Genomic DNA, 21,739 nt, shown 5'->3' with positions numbered 1-21,739 from the left:
CAGATAAGTTACTATTATCTGCTTGCCCTCTAGGAAATACAAGCAATAATACTTTACATGATTGGTAATTGTATCATAAAACACATGTTTTACTTGTCAGCAAGCATTAAGCTCTATGATCTGAAAGAACTTCCAAAATGTGGCACAAAATGTTGCATAATGCTGTTGTATGTTAACAGTGTGATGTGCACTCAAGTGCAATCCAATACAAGTGCATATAATTGCAGTGTCTCTGAGATTGTGTGGATAGTCTTACACAGCTACAGAGAGTGTTCTTTGTTTTGGATTCGATGCAAATCTGAAATCATGACTTGCAAATGAAAATGGACTCCTTTTAAAGGTGATCTGACTGACACTGATATGTATGTTAAATTGTTTACCAACATGCAAAGAGAATGGAAATTTCAGATAGTGTTACAGACAGAGGTTTTGATTTTTGTGTATGTCTTAATTGCATAGTGTGCATCGTGCAATGCATTATACATCCATCAGGAATAGAGAGTAATTCACGATGTAAGCCTACGAAGGATGGTCATGTGTAGAAGAGCAGACCTCCCAATTATTCTGAATTTGGATCAAAGAATCTGAATTTTGACTATTCCTAGCTCTTGTTTCATTAGAAACTTTTTATTTTTCTTGATAATTTTACTATACACTCCTGTGGGAACTGCTCTTTCCTACTTTTTAGCCAAATCATCCCTGTTTTTCAGTCAGAAAGGTTGGGAAGTCTGGAAGCGACAGATTAAATTAGAAACATTTTGTCAAACAAACAACGAGGAAAAGCAGATAGATGTGATGTGTGTATCCTGCTGGTTAGCATGGATTATGAATGGATTGATAGAAATATGTGACCCGCTACAACAAAAGGATCCTAAAGTCGCTGACCAGTGAGCCAAGAAAATCGAGTTTAAAGTCACATCATTAAAATTGGTCTAAACAAGTGGATTTCTGTTTTTGGCATAATTTTGTAGTCTAGTGTTTTGTCTATCATCTGCCGAAATTTTGAAGCTAAATGATCAAAGGAAAGGCAAGAAATCAGCGTTTTTCTGGGCCATGATTTTCTGACTTTCAACGGAACAGAAATGTGTCCGAAGATTTGGATTTAGCGCCGCAGCTAGACTCCGCCCCTAGCGACGAGGGAGTGATCTTATTGGTCAGTGCAAGGCATCCTGATCACTGATTTGTCGTGCGTAGACCGCTGGCGCTAAGCTTGAATGAACGTCGCGGAGGTCGCTAGGAGCATGCCTTCTATTGTCAAGCGATGAAAACTGTCTTGCCTCCCCTTGATCATGATAGTGTCAGGGGGAAAACTTTGAAGGCGTTTTTCTCGAAACTCTGATTTCCTCGACCACTTGACATGCGCTAATAAGATCATCGATATCTACGCAACCGAGTACTTTTAAGAGTTGTGCTATATATGAAATTAATGTAGGAGAGTAGGGGAATAATGTCATGCCATTTTCAGAAAATTGTCCTCCCCTGACTTTCGGATCCTTTTGTTGTAGCGGGTCACATATGTCTGACAGGAAAATGTAGAAAAATCGGGACATGGCATAGCAGAGCATGTTGCTAAGTGATGTTGTGTATTTGGCCAGTCCACGTCCGACATTCGTGCATGCAGAGTCTACTCCGACAAGGATAATTATATTTCATGAAACATATTTTCTTATTGTTATGATAGGAAAAGCCCCCTCTCCCAGCACCAACAACAACAACAACAACAAGCAAACAAAGTTTTTTTGAGATCTGTCGTCAGAACGGTTATAGAGATTAACCTAATTTGAGTTGATCAGTGGGTGTAATTTTTCCAGTGGTGTCTTGATGGACCTGTGGGGACATCGATTTGGTTTTCACTCTGGAAGATTATACAATGTAATTGAGTAATGGTATACAATACAATGAAATTGTCATATTATATGCTTTGGCCGGAAATGAAATAAAAATGAAATGAAATGAAATGAAATGAAATAGAGTGCATGGTTAGATATCTGTAGGGAGTTGATTAGTGAAAACAGGAGCATGGAAAGGTAGCTGCCCTCTTCCTTTTTTTCCCCCTGCATTCTTTTCTTTTGAGAAGTTCAACAAAATATAAGAATTGTCGTAATGTTTTCATTCTTACATAAAGAAAACATTAGGCTCTTGGTGCCACTCATGACTCTCAAATAAGAAACACCTCCCCCTTATCTATGAAAAATGTCAGTGAATGGCAAATTTGTTGTTGGGGCAACCCAGCTGTGAACATCATGGCATCTTGGCAAGACTTGAACTGGGAGCATTTGGGAGTGTGCCTTCTTGTATCAGCATGTATCCTCAACTTCAGCTGTGTAATGTGCCTTTGATTTTTATTGTGTCTGGCAGAAAAGTTATCCTTTCATCTACTGTGCATAGATTTACAATGCCCTTCATCATTATGTCTCAAGTTTTTTGTTTTGAGTAGTAATACATGGGGGCGTAATAGAAATAGGGATGTATAGCTCATTAAAGAATAAACAAAAGGGGGCATGGGAACAAAGAGAGGGGGTTGTGATGCTGAAAATATTGAGGTGACTTAACATCACATGTTGTAAACTGTGCGCCAGTGAATAGCAAGTGCAGATAGACGGAATCTTCGTGATTGCATGTGAGATGCTGATCGTAGATGATGTTGAGGCTGTTTTAGTATCGATCATCCAAGATCCTCTCCGCCAACCACAAATCCATGCGGAAAGCATCATATGCCAGAGGGCATGTCATTGGCCTCGAAGATGGTTTGTCGGCAGTCTTGTCCCAAGGATTTTTTATTTTATTTTCTGCATGTGTGTTGCTTGTTTTGAGAGGCATGCTCTTCGTCAGTGTTGCATGGTGAAGACTCACAAGATGAAATCCGGCTGAGGAGAGTGCTGTTTGTTGATAAACTTCCTGTTTTACAGAGTGTTCAATGCGGGCAGAGGAGATTTCATTTATTTCAACATGTGAGTTGTTTCTACTCTCGCACTTCTCACCTCCCCCGCCCCCCTCCTCTTCTGCAACCTCCTTCGCAGCATGGGGAAATCGTTGGAAACCCGCCTCCGCTGCATGATGCATTCTCTGCATTTGGTTCCCCATTAAAACATTCGACCCGTTTTCTTAAAAGCTCTGTAAATCATCTTTTATGAAATCTTGTTATTTGATCCTACATTTAGCGAGTGCCAAGTTTCCAGCTCTCGCCAATTGTTAAATTCCAGTGCCTTTGTGCAGCAGAATTCATCATACGCATGGCTTACTTTTGCTTTCTGTAACTCCATATTGAAAAGCCCTTCTTCCTCATTTGGAAGAAGGAAGTAAATTAATGTGTCCAACGTGGTCAAGACTGAATATGGCATTCCGTACATGAGTTGACTAATTTACTCATTTCATTAGGGTTTATACCATGACTGCAGTTCTTCCTTCTTTTTTCTTCTTTCTAGTGATATTTATTAAGTGAGAAAAAGATTCCAAGTATCTGTACCTCACCCCCCCCCCCTTTTTTTTTTTAAATACAAGGCTGTACCTCTCGTAGTGACAGCTTTGGTTCTATGTGCCTGCATTACTTTATCCTTTTTTTTTGGGGGGGGGGGCAAAAATAGAAAAAGAATTGATACCTTGTATTGCAGCATATTGTCATTTCTGCGGTAGATTTGAATGCTCCCCATCCTTCCAGCATTATACACTATATTTTGCTCTCTCACAAGTTTGAAATATGAAGGAATGAAAGGATTTTTGGGGGAATTTCTCTCCACAAACCCAGTTTTCCCTATTCCATTCAGTTTTGTATGCACACCCAACGGACCCCCCCCCCCCACCCCCTGTGCAAAACCCTCTCCATAGTATGAAAGCAAGGGGGAAGTTTGAATGTGGTGTAATGCATTTGACAGTGAAGGGAATGGTAAGGAGAAACATGCATTGTTTTTCTTTTCCACACTGGATAGAGTTGCTGCAACTCTCCTGCCCACTTGGAGCTACATACAATGTAGAGCGCCATCTTGTGTCTGATTTATGATGCAACTGTCCATGATGAAAGTAGCAGCCTCCTTGATTGGAGTTTATCATGTTTATCAAGTGAAAACTAGTAGGCTGAGGGATTTCTATGTTATGTAGTAAAATCTAATGGAAGAAATGTTTGCCATGTGTGACACAATATGAAATGCCAGGGATGTGTACACCGTGTAAGTATACTTGTAAAAATTAGTGTTTTCCAAAACCCTCGTAGTCTGCCATTTCTTTGCTTAAGAAAACACAAAGTGTGCTGAGTCATTATTTACTTTGAATAATGCTACATTGTATATTTCACATTGTTATTGGCAATACAGTCTATACACCTGCCATTTTTTACTGAGCCTTATGATCTCATAAATTGGAGATATACTGTTATTGTGAGTGACAGTGTCGAGTAAATCAGGGTTTCTTGGAAATTTTCAACCATTTTGTTGAACGATGCCTTTTTGTTTTGATTACTAATTGCACTTGATTCAGGGGGGGAAAAATATGAACTCATAAAATGTTTGCTCTCATTTACACATGTGTTGAATAGAAACTTGCATTCAATGACACTCCTGATACTCACATCATTAAAAAAACAAAAACAAAACAGCAACTTAACACTGAGCATTTCATCAACTGAAAGATGATCTGGTTTTTGGTGCCATTCTTTACTTTTCAGACTGACATTGTGTTGTGTTGTGGCTTTATGTAGAATAATAGTCACAAGTAGGAAGTGAATATCATTCAGCTGAATGTTAGTATTGCAGTACAGTTTTTTTTTTTTTTTTTGTTCCTTTGTTGTTGTTGTTGTTCCTTTTTTTTTTGAGAGAGAGAGAGAGAGTTCCAAAACTCACAAGTCCTGCTATGCAGATCCATGATATATGTATCAAAGTTAAATAGTTGTACACTTTTTAAGTAGTACATCCTGATACATCCGTGGCACATCTTCAGAGCAAGATTCTTGAGTCATTGGATGGGGGGGGGGGGGGGGGTGGGAGGAGGAAGAAGAGGAAAAACTACACTACATTGGTGTGAATCTCATATTTACAATGCTATCTTATCTGCGACCTTCTCTACCTGACAGGGTGATGGAGGGGGAGAACAGACCGCGAAGTGAGTTCAAGCCGCGGAAGAGTGTGAACACCACCCTGTCCAGTAACTCCCATAACTCAGATGACAGCGACAATGACAGCGGGGTCAGGCAGATCTCCTACCAGCCCTCTGGTGAGTTGAGTTATGATCTGACAAGTGTTCACACTTACGGCATGTCCACGTTTCATCAGCCACATTGGAAATTTGACCCCGTCTTAAGACTGGGGCAGACGACCATACGTGGCAAATCTCCCAAGCATTTTTAGGAAATTATTGTTTAGTGCGTGTCCAGAGGATACTGATTATTCTCAGGCTTTTAACTTTTGTAGGATGGGAGTCACTTCCATATTATCAGGGAAGATCCTTAGGGTACATTCTTGGGGAGGAATCAAATTAATTTGTGATGTGAGCAGTGACTAGACAAAGTTCAAAAATGTTGTAAAAAGATTTAGCATTGGATCTGTTCTTAGCTTCATATCAGGTGTTGCTAATTTCACTGCATTTTATATACTGTGCCGAAAATTTTAGAGTGTAGTATGCATTTGCAAAAGAATGGGCTTGATGGACAGATTTTGGCTGTGTGTTGATGTGTACGCCCAATACTGTTTGTAGATGATGATATTCTTAATTTTATGTACAAGTGTGGAGCTGAGCAAGAATAAAAGCATATCAAAGAAGGAAATGAATGGAAGAAAGTCTGTACCATGGGTATCTTCCTTTAGATTGGCAATATATATTTCAACAATATTTCTATCTTTTCTATGGTTATCTTACTGTAAAGCAAAATTGTTTTAACCCTAACTAGGCCGGGCTATTTAGGTAGTTGATAGAGCCGGGGGGGGGGGGGGGGGGGGGGGGGGGGGGGGGGGGGGGGGGGGGGGGGGGGGGGGGGCCTCCCCAGGCCCCCCCCCCCCCCCCCCAGATCTCGGCCGGCGACCGCGCAATCGCGACGAAAATTGGCACACACATTGCCTATGGTGTAATCTAAAATACCATGAAGTAAATTTTTCAAAAAATCATAATTTATGCTAAATTATGCTAATTTATGCATGATGATGCATAAAATCAGACTATTTGGTATGAATCACACAAAAAAGCTCAAAACAGGCACATTTTTTGTGTAAATATTCTTTTTAGTGTCCTTAGCAAATGTAATAAAAAAAATTGTGGTAACAGAGAAAATTCTCAAGTATTTCATTGTTTTTTGAATTTCTTATGTATTTCTTTGTTTTTTCGACTTTATGTTTTTCATTGTTTTCTCAATGAAATTTGTCCGTGACATCGCTCGGAACAAGAAAATATGTCATTCATTGATTTTAATCAATAAAACACAAAAATGATCATGCTTTTATGAAATTTGCCAGTAAGCACAGTTTGTATTGAAATTGTACACGAATCACGTTTTTGAGCAGTTTTTGGTCTGACATGCATGTACATACTTATGCGTAACTTCGGAACCGCGTGCCCGGGCGTCGCAAATTTGGTGTCAAAAGATGCGGGAGACTTGAAAGAAAAAAGTCATGAAATGTCACGGCAATGGCTTTTTGCGATGGCGATGGCTTTTTGCGATTGCGATACATCGCGCGGAACGTCGAGGGGGGGGCCTCGGAGCACCCCCCTGGCCTAGTTAGGGTTAAGGCAGTAAATTTTTGTGAATTGGACCAGATGGCTTTTTTCACAGTATGAAATTTCATGAATTTCCTCTGGTGTTCATTGCATATAGTGTGGATAAGAACTTTTGTGTGCGTTTTAATTTTGCGAATCATTGCTCATGTGAAATTTGTAAAATTAAAATACATACAAACATTCCTTGTTTGACAGTACTCATTGAGACTGATACAAATATGAGTTTTACCGGTATTATTTGTTTCCTTTTTAATAGTCAGACTGCGTCTGTGACAAAAAAAGTTCAGATATTAAGAAAGTGACCCATGTTTCTGATGACATTTTTATGTTTGTGTTTTTCTTATGTGAGCAGGAAAGAAATATACTAGGTCAAAAAGAGGCGAGTTGAATCAAGGTTTTTCCCTTGAAGTCTTTTTTAACTAACACTTCAACCTCTTTTTCTCTCAACGTGTGTAATGAAAGTCTGTGTTTCATGAGACATCACTTATTATTGTAACACAACATCTCACTCCTCCCTGTGTGCTACTCTGGGGTTGACCTGTTTTTTGCTGTGCATTGTGGGCGTGTTCCTCGTCTTTGTAAGGAAATATACTGGCGGCCTTGTGCCATCCGAGTGTGGCAGTTTCACGAACTGCCATTTTCATTATGGTCAGCTCAGCGACAGGAAATGTATTGTTCTCCTATTTCTGTAATACTGCATACTCATTTTATTACCAGCGTGGTTCAGGGCTGCCTTGTAAAGTAGAAAGAGAAGTATATTGCGATTCTTCCGTCTTTTTTTTTTTCTTTTTCTTTTTCTTTTTAATAAATGAGTGGCCTTCAAATGCAGCTCTTCTGGTACAATTTGTATCAGTGTCTGCTGGGCAGAGTCGCATAGTAAACCTATTTGAAAGCACTTTTGATATACCACACAAGTTAACTGTATCAACCACTAACCATCTGTGTGTGTATGATGTCTATTTGCGTTTAAGACAATCTTTAGACCGATGTCAGTAAATTCTTTGTCCTTTTTCTATCTTTTTCTGAACGCATTTGCCCAGTCTTTCAGGGAAATGCAAGTCTGATTGTACCTCTTACAATGGCATCTCTTAGATACATTACTTTTGACACAAAAAGAAACTAGTAATAGTATGATTGAGCATAACAGTAGATATTTACCCTTACCAGTCAGTATAATGGTGAAATATATCTGGATCATATGCGCATAAATAGAATGTGAAAAAAATATATGGAAATGCTTACATTTTGATGTAAAAATTTACAGCTGTACACCCATAACAAAATGGTTAGTGATTGCAAAGCACCAAAGTACCTTCTCTCCTTAATGCATGTGTGGGTAACTTCTCTCATAGTGTTTGATATTTCCGCCCAAAGCCTTGGATAATGGCAAGTAAATGATAAATAGGGTGGGGATGGAAATGCTTTAGTATTGTGTACTGCAGTGCCACTAGGAATGTTTGAAGTTTTATTTATGCCTTGTGCCGTAAGTCAGATACTTTGGCAAAACAAACTGATTTTTTTTTAACCAGTTTCACATGAATGTATAGATCCAAGTTCCATGATTTTTCAATCTTCTCATAGATATGATTGATTGAGATGGTGTACATTATACACTTAAATTATATGATATTTGCTATAAGGAGGTTCTTTTCCAACAAAACCTCTCTTTCCCTCTTCAAAAAAAAAAAGAAGAAAAAAAAAAGGTGTAGGTTTACAATCTGTACTTAATACTCAGGCATCATCATCTTTAATACTCTCCCCCATGATATCAAGTTTGACATTCTGGCTTCTTTGTAAACCATCCTGCCAGAGTATGGCATTAGTCAGTGGATTTGTCCGGGCGACTAGATTACTAATAACGTGAAACCACTGCAGTGTGCTGTTTAGCTGTCAGTGTTATCTAATTGGAAAATTTTAAATTGAAAGTGTTTCAAGAGATATCAATGAAATGCACCAGTAAGCAAGAGACAAACAAAATTTTGCCAAGTAATGGGAAAGTTTAGAGAGGTGGATTGTCTGTCAAAGTCGGTTGAAGTGATTTCAAGAAGAAATCCTGAAATTAGCAGGTCACCAGACTGTGGTAAAACTTCATATTGGATATATGAAAATATTACAGTATTAGTGACATATTTTGGAGACATTATGAATTGTCTGAATGAGAAATGGTCTGTACAATGAGATGCACAGTGAAAAAATGATGTCAGACTGCTGCAAGACCTCACAGCTGTCTTAACTCTGTTAAGTTCAGTTAGATCTTGTGCAAGTCTTTAATGGATCGGCTGCATTGTGCAATAACATAAATCCTGAAAGCAGATTTTTCCAAAGATACAGGCAAGACAGATATGTGGCCCTGTCTGCAGTAATGTTTGATGTGTTCTTATAATATATGCTAAACTCATTAGTCTACTTTGAATATTAGAAATCTAAACAATTCTAGGCATAACAGACTCTACAAATCCACCCCCTTCTGTCCAACTTCCGTTAACTCTAGTAGATGGAGATATCTTACCAACTTGAAATATCAGAATGTACACATACCAAAGTTACTCTCTCTATCCCATTCTTACTGTAGAGATTTTCTGTGTACCTCATCTGCATGCATTTGAATTTTAGCATAGAGTTTAATAGTCAACAGGTAATCTCCCGTAAATGCAAATAAGATGAAGTATGCCAAGTTGAGGAAGGAAGGATGGTTAGAGCTAAAGAAGACTTCAAGCAAAGTTTTCTTCTCAAAGCTCACCTGAAGAAAATCAACCACAGAAAATAGAACATGAAATGAAAATGGGTATAGTTGATACCGTAGATTGTTCAATATTTTTGTTTCTATGAATTTTCTTTGTCATAGTTCCATATGTCAGTACAATTTTGTCCTGAGTAAGCATTTTAGTTAAGCAAGCAATTAAGAGTTCATGAAAATCCCATTGCATCATTTTACTCTTAATTGCATGGTGAAACCATTTACAAGAGTATCTAGAGGCCTCCAGATGCCACACCTTCAAAGTTATTCGTAGAAATTATGAAGTAGAGCTGGCATGCATGCCTTGTCGACCCTCTTGTTATGCATTTTTTTTACAATGATGTCTTCCACAGCCGCCCCACCTGCCAAGAGCACCAAGATCTGCAAGGCCCTCTACGACTTCGAAGCCCAGAACGACGAGGAACTGCCCTTCAACGACGGCGACATCATCAACCTCGTCCAGGAGATCGACGAGAACTGGCTGGAGGGCGAGCTGAACGGCAAGACGGGCTACTTCCCGCGGAACTACGTGGAAATCTCAACGTTGTGAGGGGCGCGTAGATTCTAAGGTGCGCCTTCCGTGGAGAACAGCAGAGAGTTTATGTCCAGAGTTCCATAATTATGTAGGCCGTTTTTTTATGTCATCTAGAATATAATCGAATTGAAAATGGGTTTTGATGCATATGATTTCACAATGCATCGTCCAGATCAAGTCGATAGATAGCTTCTTTGATTTTTCTTCTGAAGCCGAAACATGTATTGTATCATTTTGTAATCTGTGTCCATTTTCCATGTCCCTTGGCGGAGAGTGTTGTAAGCATTTTATATGTTTTGTTTAGTCCATTTCCTGTGTGTATATTCTGTTTCTGCAATAGTATCCCTTCAGAGTTCTGTCAAATATACAGGACCACAATCTGTAGAGTGATGTGGGCATTTATGTAAAGTTTAGGATAAAATCAGACGAGGGACAGAGGTAATGAGTCGAGGTTGAAATCAGTGATGTCATCATTTCATCAAATATGGTACTTGGATTGGACGTTACTGGATAATTGATTTTCCCCATCATTGGCCAATGGGTCATCGTTCAGCCTAGTGCATTTTGTCTTTCATTTGAGTGTATGCATCTATAGGCAAAATATAAGTTTTAGTCTGCATTCCACTGGATCTATACAATAATTTTACAGAAGTGGTTTCATTTTCTGTGAAGCTCCTGTTGAAGTTGAAACAGACTCTCAAGTATGCAACCCCTTAAGTGGTCACATGTCATTTTTGAAACAAGAGACTTGCATCAAAGGGCATGCCAGTGTATACTATGGTATTTGTTTTGCTGTAATCATGTCACAGTCCGGAATTGACTGTGTTCAGGGGAAAGGGGGCTTAGTCATTTAATCATTTGTTATGCAGCTCATTTCCAATTATGAAAAGTTTCAGGAAATGTCTCTCTGCATTCATTTGTTGTATAGTTTCCATATCTATATCTGTAGTTCAGATATAGACATTCCTCTTTTTAAAGCATTTGTTCCTTTATATGAATTTTAATTGTGTTTTTATTCTCATGAGTGTCATTATTGTTGGCTGTGATGCTGTGTTTTATTGCATTACTTTAGGCTCAAACAAATCTGTCTGATTGTGTGGTGCACACTTGTGTGTGGTGCCTGGTGCAGCATTTTCTCCTTTGGACAATTCTTCTGTGATTTGTACAGGCATGGAAATACCATACCCTTGTCCAAAGCATGCTACTTGTTGAAACTTGGGCAGGGTTAAGCATGAAAACATGAAGTTTTCTGTTAATTTGCTGCTTTTTAATTTGTTTAAATCTTCACATTTTTATGATCTTAACCTCGTTAGGGGCTTGCTTATGTCTACGCCAGTGTCAACGAATGTGCCACGCAGTTTGATGATATCATAACTTAGTGAAGGATAGCAGTTTAAAAGTGTGTTCTTTTCCATTTGATTATAGTAAATACATTGTGCTGTAACAGGTCAAAGCAGTCCTATTTGGCAGTGTACATGTAAGGACAGAGTATCAAGAGAAAAAAAGACATAGACAGACAAACAGACAAACACCGGGACATTTACTTTTTTTTTGTTTTTGTTCAGATCATAAAGGTAAAGCCTGATTCGTTGGTTTGAATTGTGCAGGAAGCAATGAGAGGAAAAAATACTGTGTGTCTTGGAGAGAAGGCAATAAATCATGAACATTTGTCTCCATACCCAAATTCAAAATGTTTGATACCATTCACTGCAGCACTCTGGCTCTGCAGCAGCCCATTGTTTCTTTGTTCATTTTTTAACTGTATCAGTGCCAACCAATCTAAATCTCACAAAATTAAAGCAAAACAAACAAAAAAAAAACATACACCCTTCACCTGCTTATGTATAATTTTTCAATAATCTTTATGCCACCAACGTGGTACCAGGGCATTAGTTTCTTGATATTTTTCTTCCAAATGCTGAAGGATGGTTTTATATGCTCCTTGAATGACGTGAGGTTGTCGCTTGACTCAAATTGTGTCCATCGTCACGTTGAATTATGTACATCTGCTTGCCTCCGTTCTTTTCCAGAGTCTTTGCTTGGGTGCCTTTGCACCAAGAAAGAAGGTGTCTTATTTAGTCAACAGTTTAAAGGGAAGGATCACACTCTTGGCATTGGTGATGCTGACAAAAGAATACATTATTCGAATGTAGATAGTGGATGAAGTCTATTATTTGTGTCCTTTTACACTGTAGCATTCTGATACAGAATTTCTTCTGTGTTAAACATTTTTTGTGCTGGACTGACTTTCACTTTGTCACGAGCTGCACATGCTGAAAGTAATTGTGGATATTTTTTTAGACACAGATTTTCTATTTTAATGTAGAATGTTTTTCTCATTATGTACACAGCTTTTGTTGATTTTAATTTTGTATAGTTTTGTATATTGAAATGAATTTTAGAATACTTTCCAGAAGCACATCAGCTAACCTATTAAAGCAAAACATGATTTTTGATGCATAACAGATTGTATGTATCTCTTTTACATATATAGGAGAAAAAGTGGAACCTCATTATGCCCAGGTCAGATATAGCGAGTTATCTGATATAAAGAGGTAATTTTGCTGGTCACGTTCGTTTTACATTCTTATTTTCATTTTTATCCATGATAAAATGAGATACCTGGTCTAGTGAAGAAATATTAGTGTTCCCAAGCAGCTCGTTGTAACGTGGTTCCCCTTCGTTGTGAAATTGTTTACCAGTGATCCTTCTGAAGTCCACCTTTTTTTCCAGTCTTGGTAGATGTAGCTGAACTTGAAAGGTGAGAGGCGTCAATGTGCAAAATGTAGATTGCAGAGACTTTATAGTGACGGATATGCACACTCTTCTGTCACTTGCTTGACGTGACATCCTGCTGTATTCATGTTTTTGCTCTCATCTACCACAGAGACTGCTTTTTATGATGATTTAGTTGGGGGAGGGGAGTTCTTTTTAACATCTTCTCTTGTGGTGTGCCCTCCTGAAAATACTCCTTTAGTGGGCAATTAGAGAAATTTTCTCTTGAGTTCCTCAGCTTAGACCTCAAGCTGAAATTGACAAAGTGTGTCATTGATAGTGAATGTGTTATCTCTTTGGAATGGGGGAGGGGGAGGGGAAGGGGGGGAATTTATTCTCCTGCAATTATTGAAAAGATTGTGTCTGTTGCTGTAGTGACCCAGTTTTAGCCTCTTACCCCTTTGGTAGGATCTTAGTGTGATCAATCAAGACGTTTACTGTCAGTCAAGAAATACATGACGATGTCATATCCATCATAACTGATGGTAAAGAGACAAGAAAGTTCACCTGTACTTTTCCAAATGAGTTGCTTGTGGTGATGCAAGTGGTTAGTGGTTGTCTCAGTTTGTTTGTTTGTTGTTTGTTTGATTTTTGGCATGTGGAAGTAATTCTAGTTACACAGAAAATATTGAGAAAGTACTATAGGATTAAAGAGTAATATATTATGATAATGTCTATCAGATTGTCAACTAGCATTTGTGCTAACACATTACTATATTTTTTTAAAGCATAAAAAAGGACAAAAATGTTATACAACTGTTTCAAAAGGATTAAAAAAAAGTGATGAGCAGTCTTCTAGTTTGGAGAGAGGAAGAAAAAGTAGGACTTACAGCAGATATCTAGTTCATAGGGAGAGAAGTATTGCTAAATACAATTTTTTGTGTCAATTTCAGTCAATATTATATTTTTTTGTGTGACAATTTGCTTCACCACTCTCCCATGGCTAGCTATGGCAGAATTTCCTTGTACGTGCTTCTTATTCTTCAATAATTATGTGGATGAATTTTTTATATTATATTTTCATTAAAAATCATAGTTATTGTATAGTAATATCGTAGCCATTGCTCAAATTTACTCAAATGTGTGTTCACCTGTATTATGTTCATTGCTGTATATTTGCACATCTTCAATGTGTATTGTAATATATCTACATATCTCAAACTATATGTTATAGCATATTGTAAGTAGTCTGATTAATTGACTTGGCATCCATTCCATGTGTTTGTATATGTTGCCTACAAAAGGAAATCAGGGGCTTTATGAATGATTGTCAGCTTTTCATAAAGAAAAAGTTTATGTTAACATAAAGAAAAAAAAGATTATTAAGAAAAAAAGAAGAAGTATATAATGAGTAGCCTTCCTTTCAAAGGAGGTAAGGAATTGAACTGAATCAATTTGAAAATACTCTTTCATGGTTTATCTAACCCGAAGTCATATTGTTCACACTGCATAATGTACAATTATTTTCAAGAGGTATTTTCCACCCATTTTGCAGTAGAGCTGCAAATTTCAAAATATTTCATCTATGTTTCCATATATGCCATACCATATTTTTTTTCTCGTGCATTTAGGACAAGTAGAAAGGTCAATGAAGAGCAGTTATATAATAAGATATATATATTTTTGTTTTCAGAAGTTGTAATTATTATTCTCACCAACACAACTTTACTTGTGTGCACAATGGCAAGTCCTGAATAAAAATTTTTAATATACTTTATTGAATGATTGGAGGTGAGCATGATTTGTTGAATATTCTCTCATTATTCCCCACCCCTCATCACATAACAACCCATGTTATGAATTCAGTGGAAAAAAAAAAAAGATCATTGCCCATGGTTTCACTCATGAGGCCTATACTCAAACAGATCCAATAAATCTGTTGTGTTCTAGTATTAATGATTTCAGTGCATGATATGATCATCTGAGGATTTCTTTGGCAGAATGCATTTTATGCCAGGATATCATGGAGTTTGGAAAATCGATAATGAGTAGTTGCCATGTGTTATTTCTGTGTAGAACATTTTCCAACAAGTATGCCTCTTGTCCATGAAGTTTGAGAAATTCCGAAATTTTGTCAAGTCTTGACGTGTACAGTAAACGTGTGAATGTGTGACAAAGTAAAAAAGACACAGAAACAAGAATTGTGGTAGATAGGTCAGAAGCTATTCTTTTAAACACTGCGCAATGTCAGCAAAGATGAGAAAAAAAAAATAAAATAAAGACTTGAAATGAACCCATTCCAAGCCTGAATCACAGTCAGTGTAGCTGTTTTGTACACTCCCATGTTTTTGTTTTGTTTTTATGTTGTTGATTTTTTTTTTACTTTTGCATTATGAAATTGGCATGAAGAAAATATCTCAAGTGTACTACAATTTGAAGATACTTCCATGGAATTGACAGTTAGGGATTAGAAAAAGAAAAGTAGAATGTTGATAGGAGATGTATACATTTATTTCCAGAACAAATCAAGTACAATTTATGTGCAATGTGGATCTTATTTTGTCATGGAAGTGGTCCGGGGGACATTGGGTTCAGATTTCAGCCTGAAGGTAACCGCAGGTCCAGCAATGGTTACCAAATTCAGAACACTTGCTTGTGATGTGGTTGAGGTCACCAAAGACACGTGTTGACCATTGTCAATGACTGTTATGAAAGGATGCGAGTTTTGAGCAGTGCTTGGTTGGGGAAGGGGGTCAAAATCCAGTCCAATTCTGTCACAATAGAATTTACCTGAATTGTGTGATCTGACATGGCTGAGCTTGTTTAAATTTCTCAGTGAGACAGATCACAAAATATGCATGTCTTGAAAGGAGTGGATCTTTCTCCACACTCTTTGTGTTCTACTTAAATGGGGAGTTTGCATTATACACAGGTTTATAGTGAAAAGAAAACTTTCCGAATCTTCCATCATGTTACAAGATTTCTCTATTTTCATATGAATCATATAGGCACATATCTTATTATGGTAAACTGTGCAGTTTGTCTGTGAGACACTGTAAAAAGTGCTAATAGTAGTGTGATTGTCAATAGTTATGAAGGTTTGTCTGGATGGAATTTAGTTGAAAAGTTCAAATGTACATTTCATATATTTTGATTCAGTACATGAATGTCAAGTGATTTTACTGCCTGTGAAGTAGATGCAAAGCTTATTTAGAATTTTTGTTTGTTTTTATGATCTTATATACAACTTTTCCTTCATCCACTTAATCTTTGTAATATTCATGATATTATTTCCAGAGTCTTACAATGGAGTATGCTGTACATGATCCTTTCATACACAAGTTGAGTGCATTGTGTAACTTTTCAGTTTTTTTTCACCCTTTCTTGTGACTCCCGTGTACTGCAAGGGTCCTCGTTGATGAGACAAAAATTGAACGATGTATGATCAAGTGATTTGTGATTTATTTTATTTTTTTTTAGATAATATGACTTGTGTTTACATGGCTAAAATGAGGAATTATGTGAGGTGGCTTGTCCGCCATTCATTACTTCATGGTACTGTATAAAGTGGCACTGCATCTACCCACTAAATGGCTTGTGGAAATTGTGTCTTCTCTCCGGCGTGCATGGTGTTTACCATATATGCAGTTTAAGTTTTACTATGCTCCCTTATCAGTGTGCCGCTGTCTGTCTGTTTGTCTGTTTGTCTGTGTGTCTGTTTGTCCTCTTTTCCTTGTCTAAGTCTCTCCTCCTCCACCCCCCTCCGCCTTTTGCTCAGCCATGATCCTAAGTTTCTTCAAGGGAAACCAAACACCAAACTTCAGTAGACAGCACAAACAAGACAAGAGCAAAGTCTGTGTTGCAGAATTGCTGCAGTTATTTCACATGGACAATTTCTTTGCTCAGCCATGAAAGTTTCTTTTAAAAAAATGAAGCTCAGTAGAAAACAATATATAGAAAAGAACAAATTTTTGTTGTAGGAATGCAACAAATTCTTCATGGACATCTTGTATGAATTCTAAAAAGGTTATGACATAAGGTAAAGTCAGCAAGTAATGCAGAGATGCCACCTGCTACTTCTTCTTTTTTTTCAATATTTGGTGCTGTTTTTTCATTTGTTTGTTTGTTTTTTTGGCCAAAAAAAAAAATGCAAGTTTCACAGAAATACTGTTCTCCAAATTGTATTACACTGTTGTTTTACTATGTCTGTTGCAGGAAAAGGTAAAAATATGGTTTCTCCGACCCCCCCCCCCCCAAAAAAAAAAAAAAAAAAGAAGAAGAGAGAAAAAATAAAATGCTTTTTTAGCCCTCAAAATACTGCAGTGCTGTCTACAAAGTTGGCAACCCATTGTGCGGCATATCAAAGGTAACCTTCATGTTGTCGTCTGGACTGTGATGTCAACTGGATGACACATTTGTTTCATGATGAAATGTCACAAAGAGAAGGAATCTTAAAAAGTTGCTAGTCTATTTCATGAAATCCTCTTGCCATTCTCACGAAGTTGGTAAATTACTGTATACACTGTTATTTTTGCGTACAGATATTTTCGCGAATGGAGAGGTCATATACATTTTCGCGAAATGTTTTCGCGAAGTGACGCCAACGCCTAACGTAAAATACACAAACACCCAAGCGCATCGAGTCATTTTTGTGTGTTGTTAAATTCGCGATCCAACTGTGATTCACGAAAATTAAACCCTTGCGAAAGTAACAGTTTATACAGAGTAACAATGTCACGGATGCACTCCTGTCTGATCGACAAATATGCACAAGGGACAATGAACACACATTTCTCGTGAAACATACAGATCCTTTTTAATCAAGTTGTCTTGTGGTAAGAATAAGCTTGCAAACTTTCCGAAAGGAATTGGACCAACATCTTTAAACTTCTATGCAACAAACATGAACTGTTGTTGTTGTTTTTTTTTCCCAAAGATACAGATAAGTACAAAAGCACGGGGGTGAGGTTACCTTTGTCACAGCAGTCCTGAACCCCGTCCTGAACGGTTTATCTAATAACATTGAAATTCCATCTGTTGGGTTTCTTGAATGCTCTTTGTTTTGGCACATTTTTTCTGACAACTGACTTTTTGATGTCTTCTCCAATGATTCATCACTGCATTTATTTCTTCATGACTCTTGTCAGGATATACTAAATACATGTACACGTATCGAACTCCAAGATTCAGAAATCAAATTTCCTCATTCCAGAAAAAAACTGAAGTTGTATTCTACATTTTATATTTTAAAAATGTGTAATAGGTCACTAAATATTATACATTCATTTTCATATATTCAGTACAGTCAAGATATACATATACATATACATATACATATACATATAAATAAATATATAATTGTGGAATATATTTATTATTTCTTAGTATGGGAGACTAAAAACATAATTATTCTTGTCGAATATTTTATTTTCAAACTTTTCATGTTGAATATAAAATATTTTCCTCTTGATTACATTTATATGCATACATTACAATGTGCTAACAATACGAATGACATACAATTTTATAATACAGTAGCTGATCTTTTTCCTGTAATGGCGTGCCATACTTGCGTGTGTGTGTGTGTGTGTGTGTGTGCGTGTGTATGTGTGTGTGATACTTCTGTAGAGATCAGTTGTGTGTGTGTTTGTATCAGCTTGTAACAAGCGACATCATGACACGCTCACAACGAGTATCGGTGCAATCTCCCTCCACCTTTTCGTCGTTGTCCCCTAATTCTTCCTCCTCTTTTTTGTTTTTCTTCTTCCATGTCACTCGCAAATGGTGGCTTTATTTCCCTAAAAGGACGACACGATGACTTCCGGCAAACGCGGTTTCAGTACACGTTCGGTGATTATGAATTTCACGCTCCCCGGAATGGATTTTATTTTCAATTTTATGCATTTTTATTATTATTTTAAAGGGGAGGGGGCGTTGCATGGTACACTGTAATCAGGCTGCACCGTTAGAATACTTTTGAAGTGGGCTTACATCCGCCTGTATTTGTCCTGCGTATTAGTCATTATTATGGGGGTGGGGGAATGAGGAGCGAGTTCAAGGCGTGCGCAAGTTGCGTTGAATATCAGCTTCCCTCGGCACAACCAATTACCATTGTCAGAACACAGACGCACCAATAACACACTGCCGTCATCTCTGCGCACAAAAAGACAAAATCACATTTCACCTCTTGACAATACTATACGAGTATATTAGTATTCTACAAGGATACTGTCCGGGGGTTCTGGAGCGCTCATAGAGACATTTTTTTATTGCAGTGAATGAGAAGGCTTATCAACAACAATAATAATAATAGTCAGTTCTTAGAACGCATAATACCATAAGATCAAGTGTACAAAATTAATGAAAACAAAATCTATCACATATTTCTCTGTTCAAACATGTAATTAACAATTATCAAAAAGGTGAGTTTTTAACACAGATTTGAATTTATCAAAATCGGTAATGCATCTAATAATGAGAGGGAGATTATTCTGTAATGATGGTGTCATTTTTCCAAAAGCCCTATCACCAAATGTCTTAGATTTGACACTTATTTCAGAGAGAAGATTTTTTTTTTTTTTTTGAGCGCAGATTACGACCAGGAGGATATGGCTTGATGAGTTCATTGAGATATGCAGGGGCATTTCCATGAAAACATTTGAATACAAGGGTCAAAATCTTAAACCTGATACGAGCTCTTATGGGCAACCAATGAAGACTACGAAGAATATAATCCTTATTAATGGTGCCTGCCAGTACATCTCAGCCGACAGCAAGCCTAGTATTTGTCAATGTTAACAGAAAAAGTTTGTTAATGTATTTAAAACAGCACAATGAAATGGATGCTTCACATAATGTTGATGGACAAACCATTCTGACCACTTTGATCTATGCAGATTCATTCTTTGTTTGAATATGAGTTCCGTAAATTGCTATGTTGGGCAAACTGATGTATTATATCGCTTTGAATCAAACGAAATGCCTAACCAACTGAGAAAAATAAGAGGTCATGACATTGAGTACCCATTTGCACATGAGCTATCTCCGAACTGGCTGATATGGTTAGGTGGCGGATGTCTAGTAATGTGACAGGTGCTAGGTATGTCAAGAGGGAAATAAGAAGGCTGGTATTACAAGGGCTACTATTACAAGTGATTTATTCAGTGATCCGAAAGACACGATTGTTTATAGATAAAGACATTAGTGTATTCAACCGCGGGAAACCACGAACATTGACTAACATGATGTTCGGAATGAAAATTCGTAAGCTGTATATGCATTCGTCATTATATCCCTGTTTTCCCTCATTGCGGCATTGAAAAGTGACATTGTAATAGTGATAAATAGGGGGGAAGAAGATGAAAGGAAACAGAAGTTATGAGGAAAAATAATTTTTGAGATAATGACGCACCGGTAGTGGTTAGAGGAAAGGACGTGAAAGAAGACGAATGTTTAATTCCGTACGGCGTACAGCCCTGCATGTGATGTACGCTACTCATTCAATCACATTTGGCCTATCGCAAATTCACACAAACGAATAGATCAGATCAAATAAGTTTCAACAATTTCAATGAGAATGTATTCTGATAACAGTTATCTATATGCCTACCTCATGACACTGATACATATTACGTTTTTGGTGACCACGGTACGTAAGGCTTACCTTGATACAACTCACTCAGAATGCTGGTAAACAACAGTATATGCGCCTTAAAAATGATAAGTGAAGCCGTCAGCTGATATGTTTTAGTCATGATAAGAACGCTTTTTCCTTCATCCTAGATAACAAAATAATATCACGGTTTGAAGTGTACACTTTTTCTTTTGCTAAATTTGATTTAAGTGCCAATATTTTCCTTTCGATGCCATAAAATATCTTTTCGATCTTTTTTCCCTTGAGAATGATATCATGTTGGTAGCTGTGTATCAGACAAGTCAGAGTGTTTCTTTATATTCTGCATTTGATTATGAAGAAATACTTGCTTGTCTCTTTAAATATTTAGCCATGGGGCACAGCGTATCATCTTAATCGTCAAGTACATCATGCAATCATAATAATCTGTGTTCATATGACTATATATATATATATATATATATATATATATATACACCAAAATATCCAGCACTATACGTGACTGCAATTACTGATATATAGCGTATATACATTATACAAATAATCATGACAGAGTATGCACCATTGTTACACAAGTGATTTATGCTTACAGTAACAACAAACAAAATTACAGATGATACTGCTTAAACCAATCACGTATTGAAAACACAAGGCATAAAATGATGGCATTAATTGCAGGAGTTAAGAATACATCACGACTGTTCTTAACTGTAGAGTTCTGGTGCACGACGATAATTCTATGCGACCGATCAAATGTTTTGTCTTTTTTTTTTTAAATCCCCAAACTTTACAAGTTGTCGCTTCATAAACTATTTTCTCTAACAACATAGTCATTAGTCATTAAATGCAAAGGGTATTCTCCCATTATATCTGTATGAAACAATGAAGAAATCTGAATATGAGCGTGAGAGAGAAAGATGCAATATTATACCAAGATGATTTATTTTCAAACGATGATTTATCGTAGTATATGATATATGCATTATATATTATATATTGTATATTGCATATTATATATCATATGTTATATATTATCATATATTATGTATCATATATTATATATTATGTATTATGTATTATATATTTATATATTGACTGGCCTCGAGGGAGATACTAGAAAATATTGCCCAAACTGAAAGAATATTGCCCGAGTCGAAGACGAGTGCAATATTCTTTCAGTGCGGGCAATATTCATCTGGTATCTCCCTCCAGCCAGTCAATATCATAATCATTACCTATCCCCTAGGTAAATTAGGAAAATATGTGAATACGGCTATACACTATGATATAGATCAAGCCACATTTGACTACCTGTAGATCATCACCAACATGTCGAATAATTGAAAAATTGTTCATCAATGTATATCATTCAACTCCAACTTCAAAGATACATGTGTAGTTGTAACAGGCGAACTTCAAACAT

At 37.1% G+C, this 21,739-nt stretch overlaps 1 protein-coding gene across 1 annotated transcript in view; it reads left to right on the top strand.

Moving 5' to 3' along the window:
• Positions 1–10,925, top strand: part of LOC139721055 (endophilin-A2-like) — a 58,581-nt gene extending 47,656 nt beyond the window's left edge. Inside the window, exons 9-10 of the mRNA XM_071632385.1 lie at positions 5,063–5,202; positions 9,787–10,925. Coding sequence (XP_071488486.1) covers positions 5,063–5,202; positions 9,787–9,983 — 337 coding nt within the window. The 3' untranslated portion in view covers positions 9,984–10,925. The remainder of the gene's footprint in view (positions 1–5,062; positions 5,203–9,786) is intronic.
• The last annotated feature ends 10,814 nt before the right edge of the window (positions 10,926–21,739 follow it).

Source organism: Diadema antillarum, unplaced genomic scaffold, assembly GCF_040938485.1.
Source record: "Diadema antillarum isolate AM-2024a unplaced genomic scaffold, OU_Dant_1.0 scf00000137, whole genome shotgun sequence".
Classification (NCBI taxonomy): Eukaryota; Metazoa; Echinodermata; class Echinoidea; order Diadematoida; family Diadematidae; genus Diadema; species Diadema antillarum.
The sequence above is the reverse complement of the archived record's forward strand: the minus strand, read 5'-3'. Positions and strand labels throughout refer to the sequence as shown.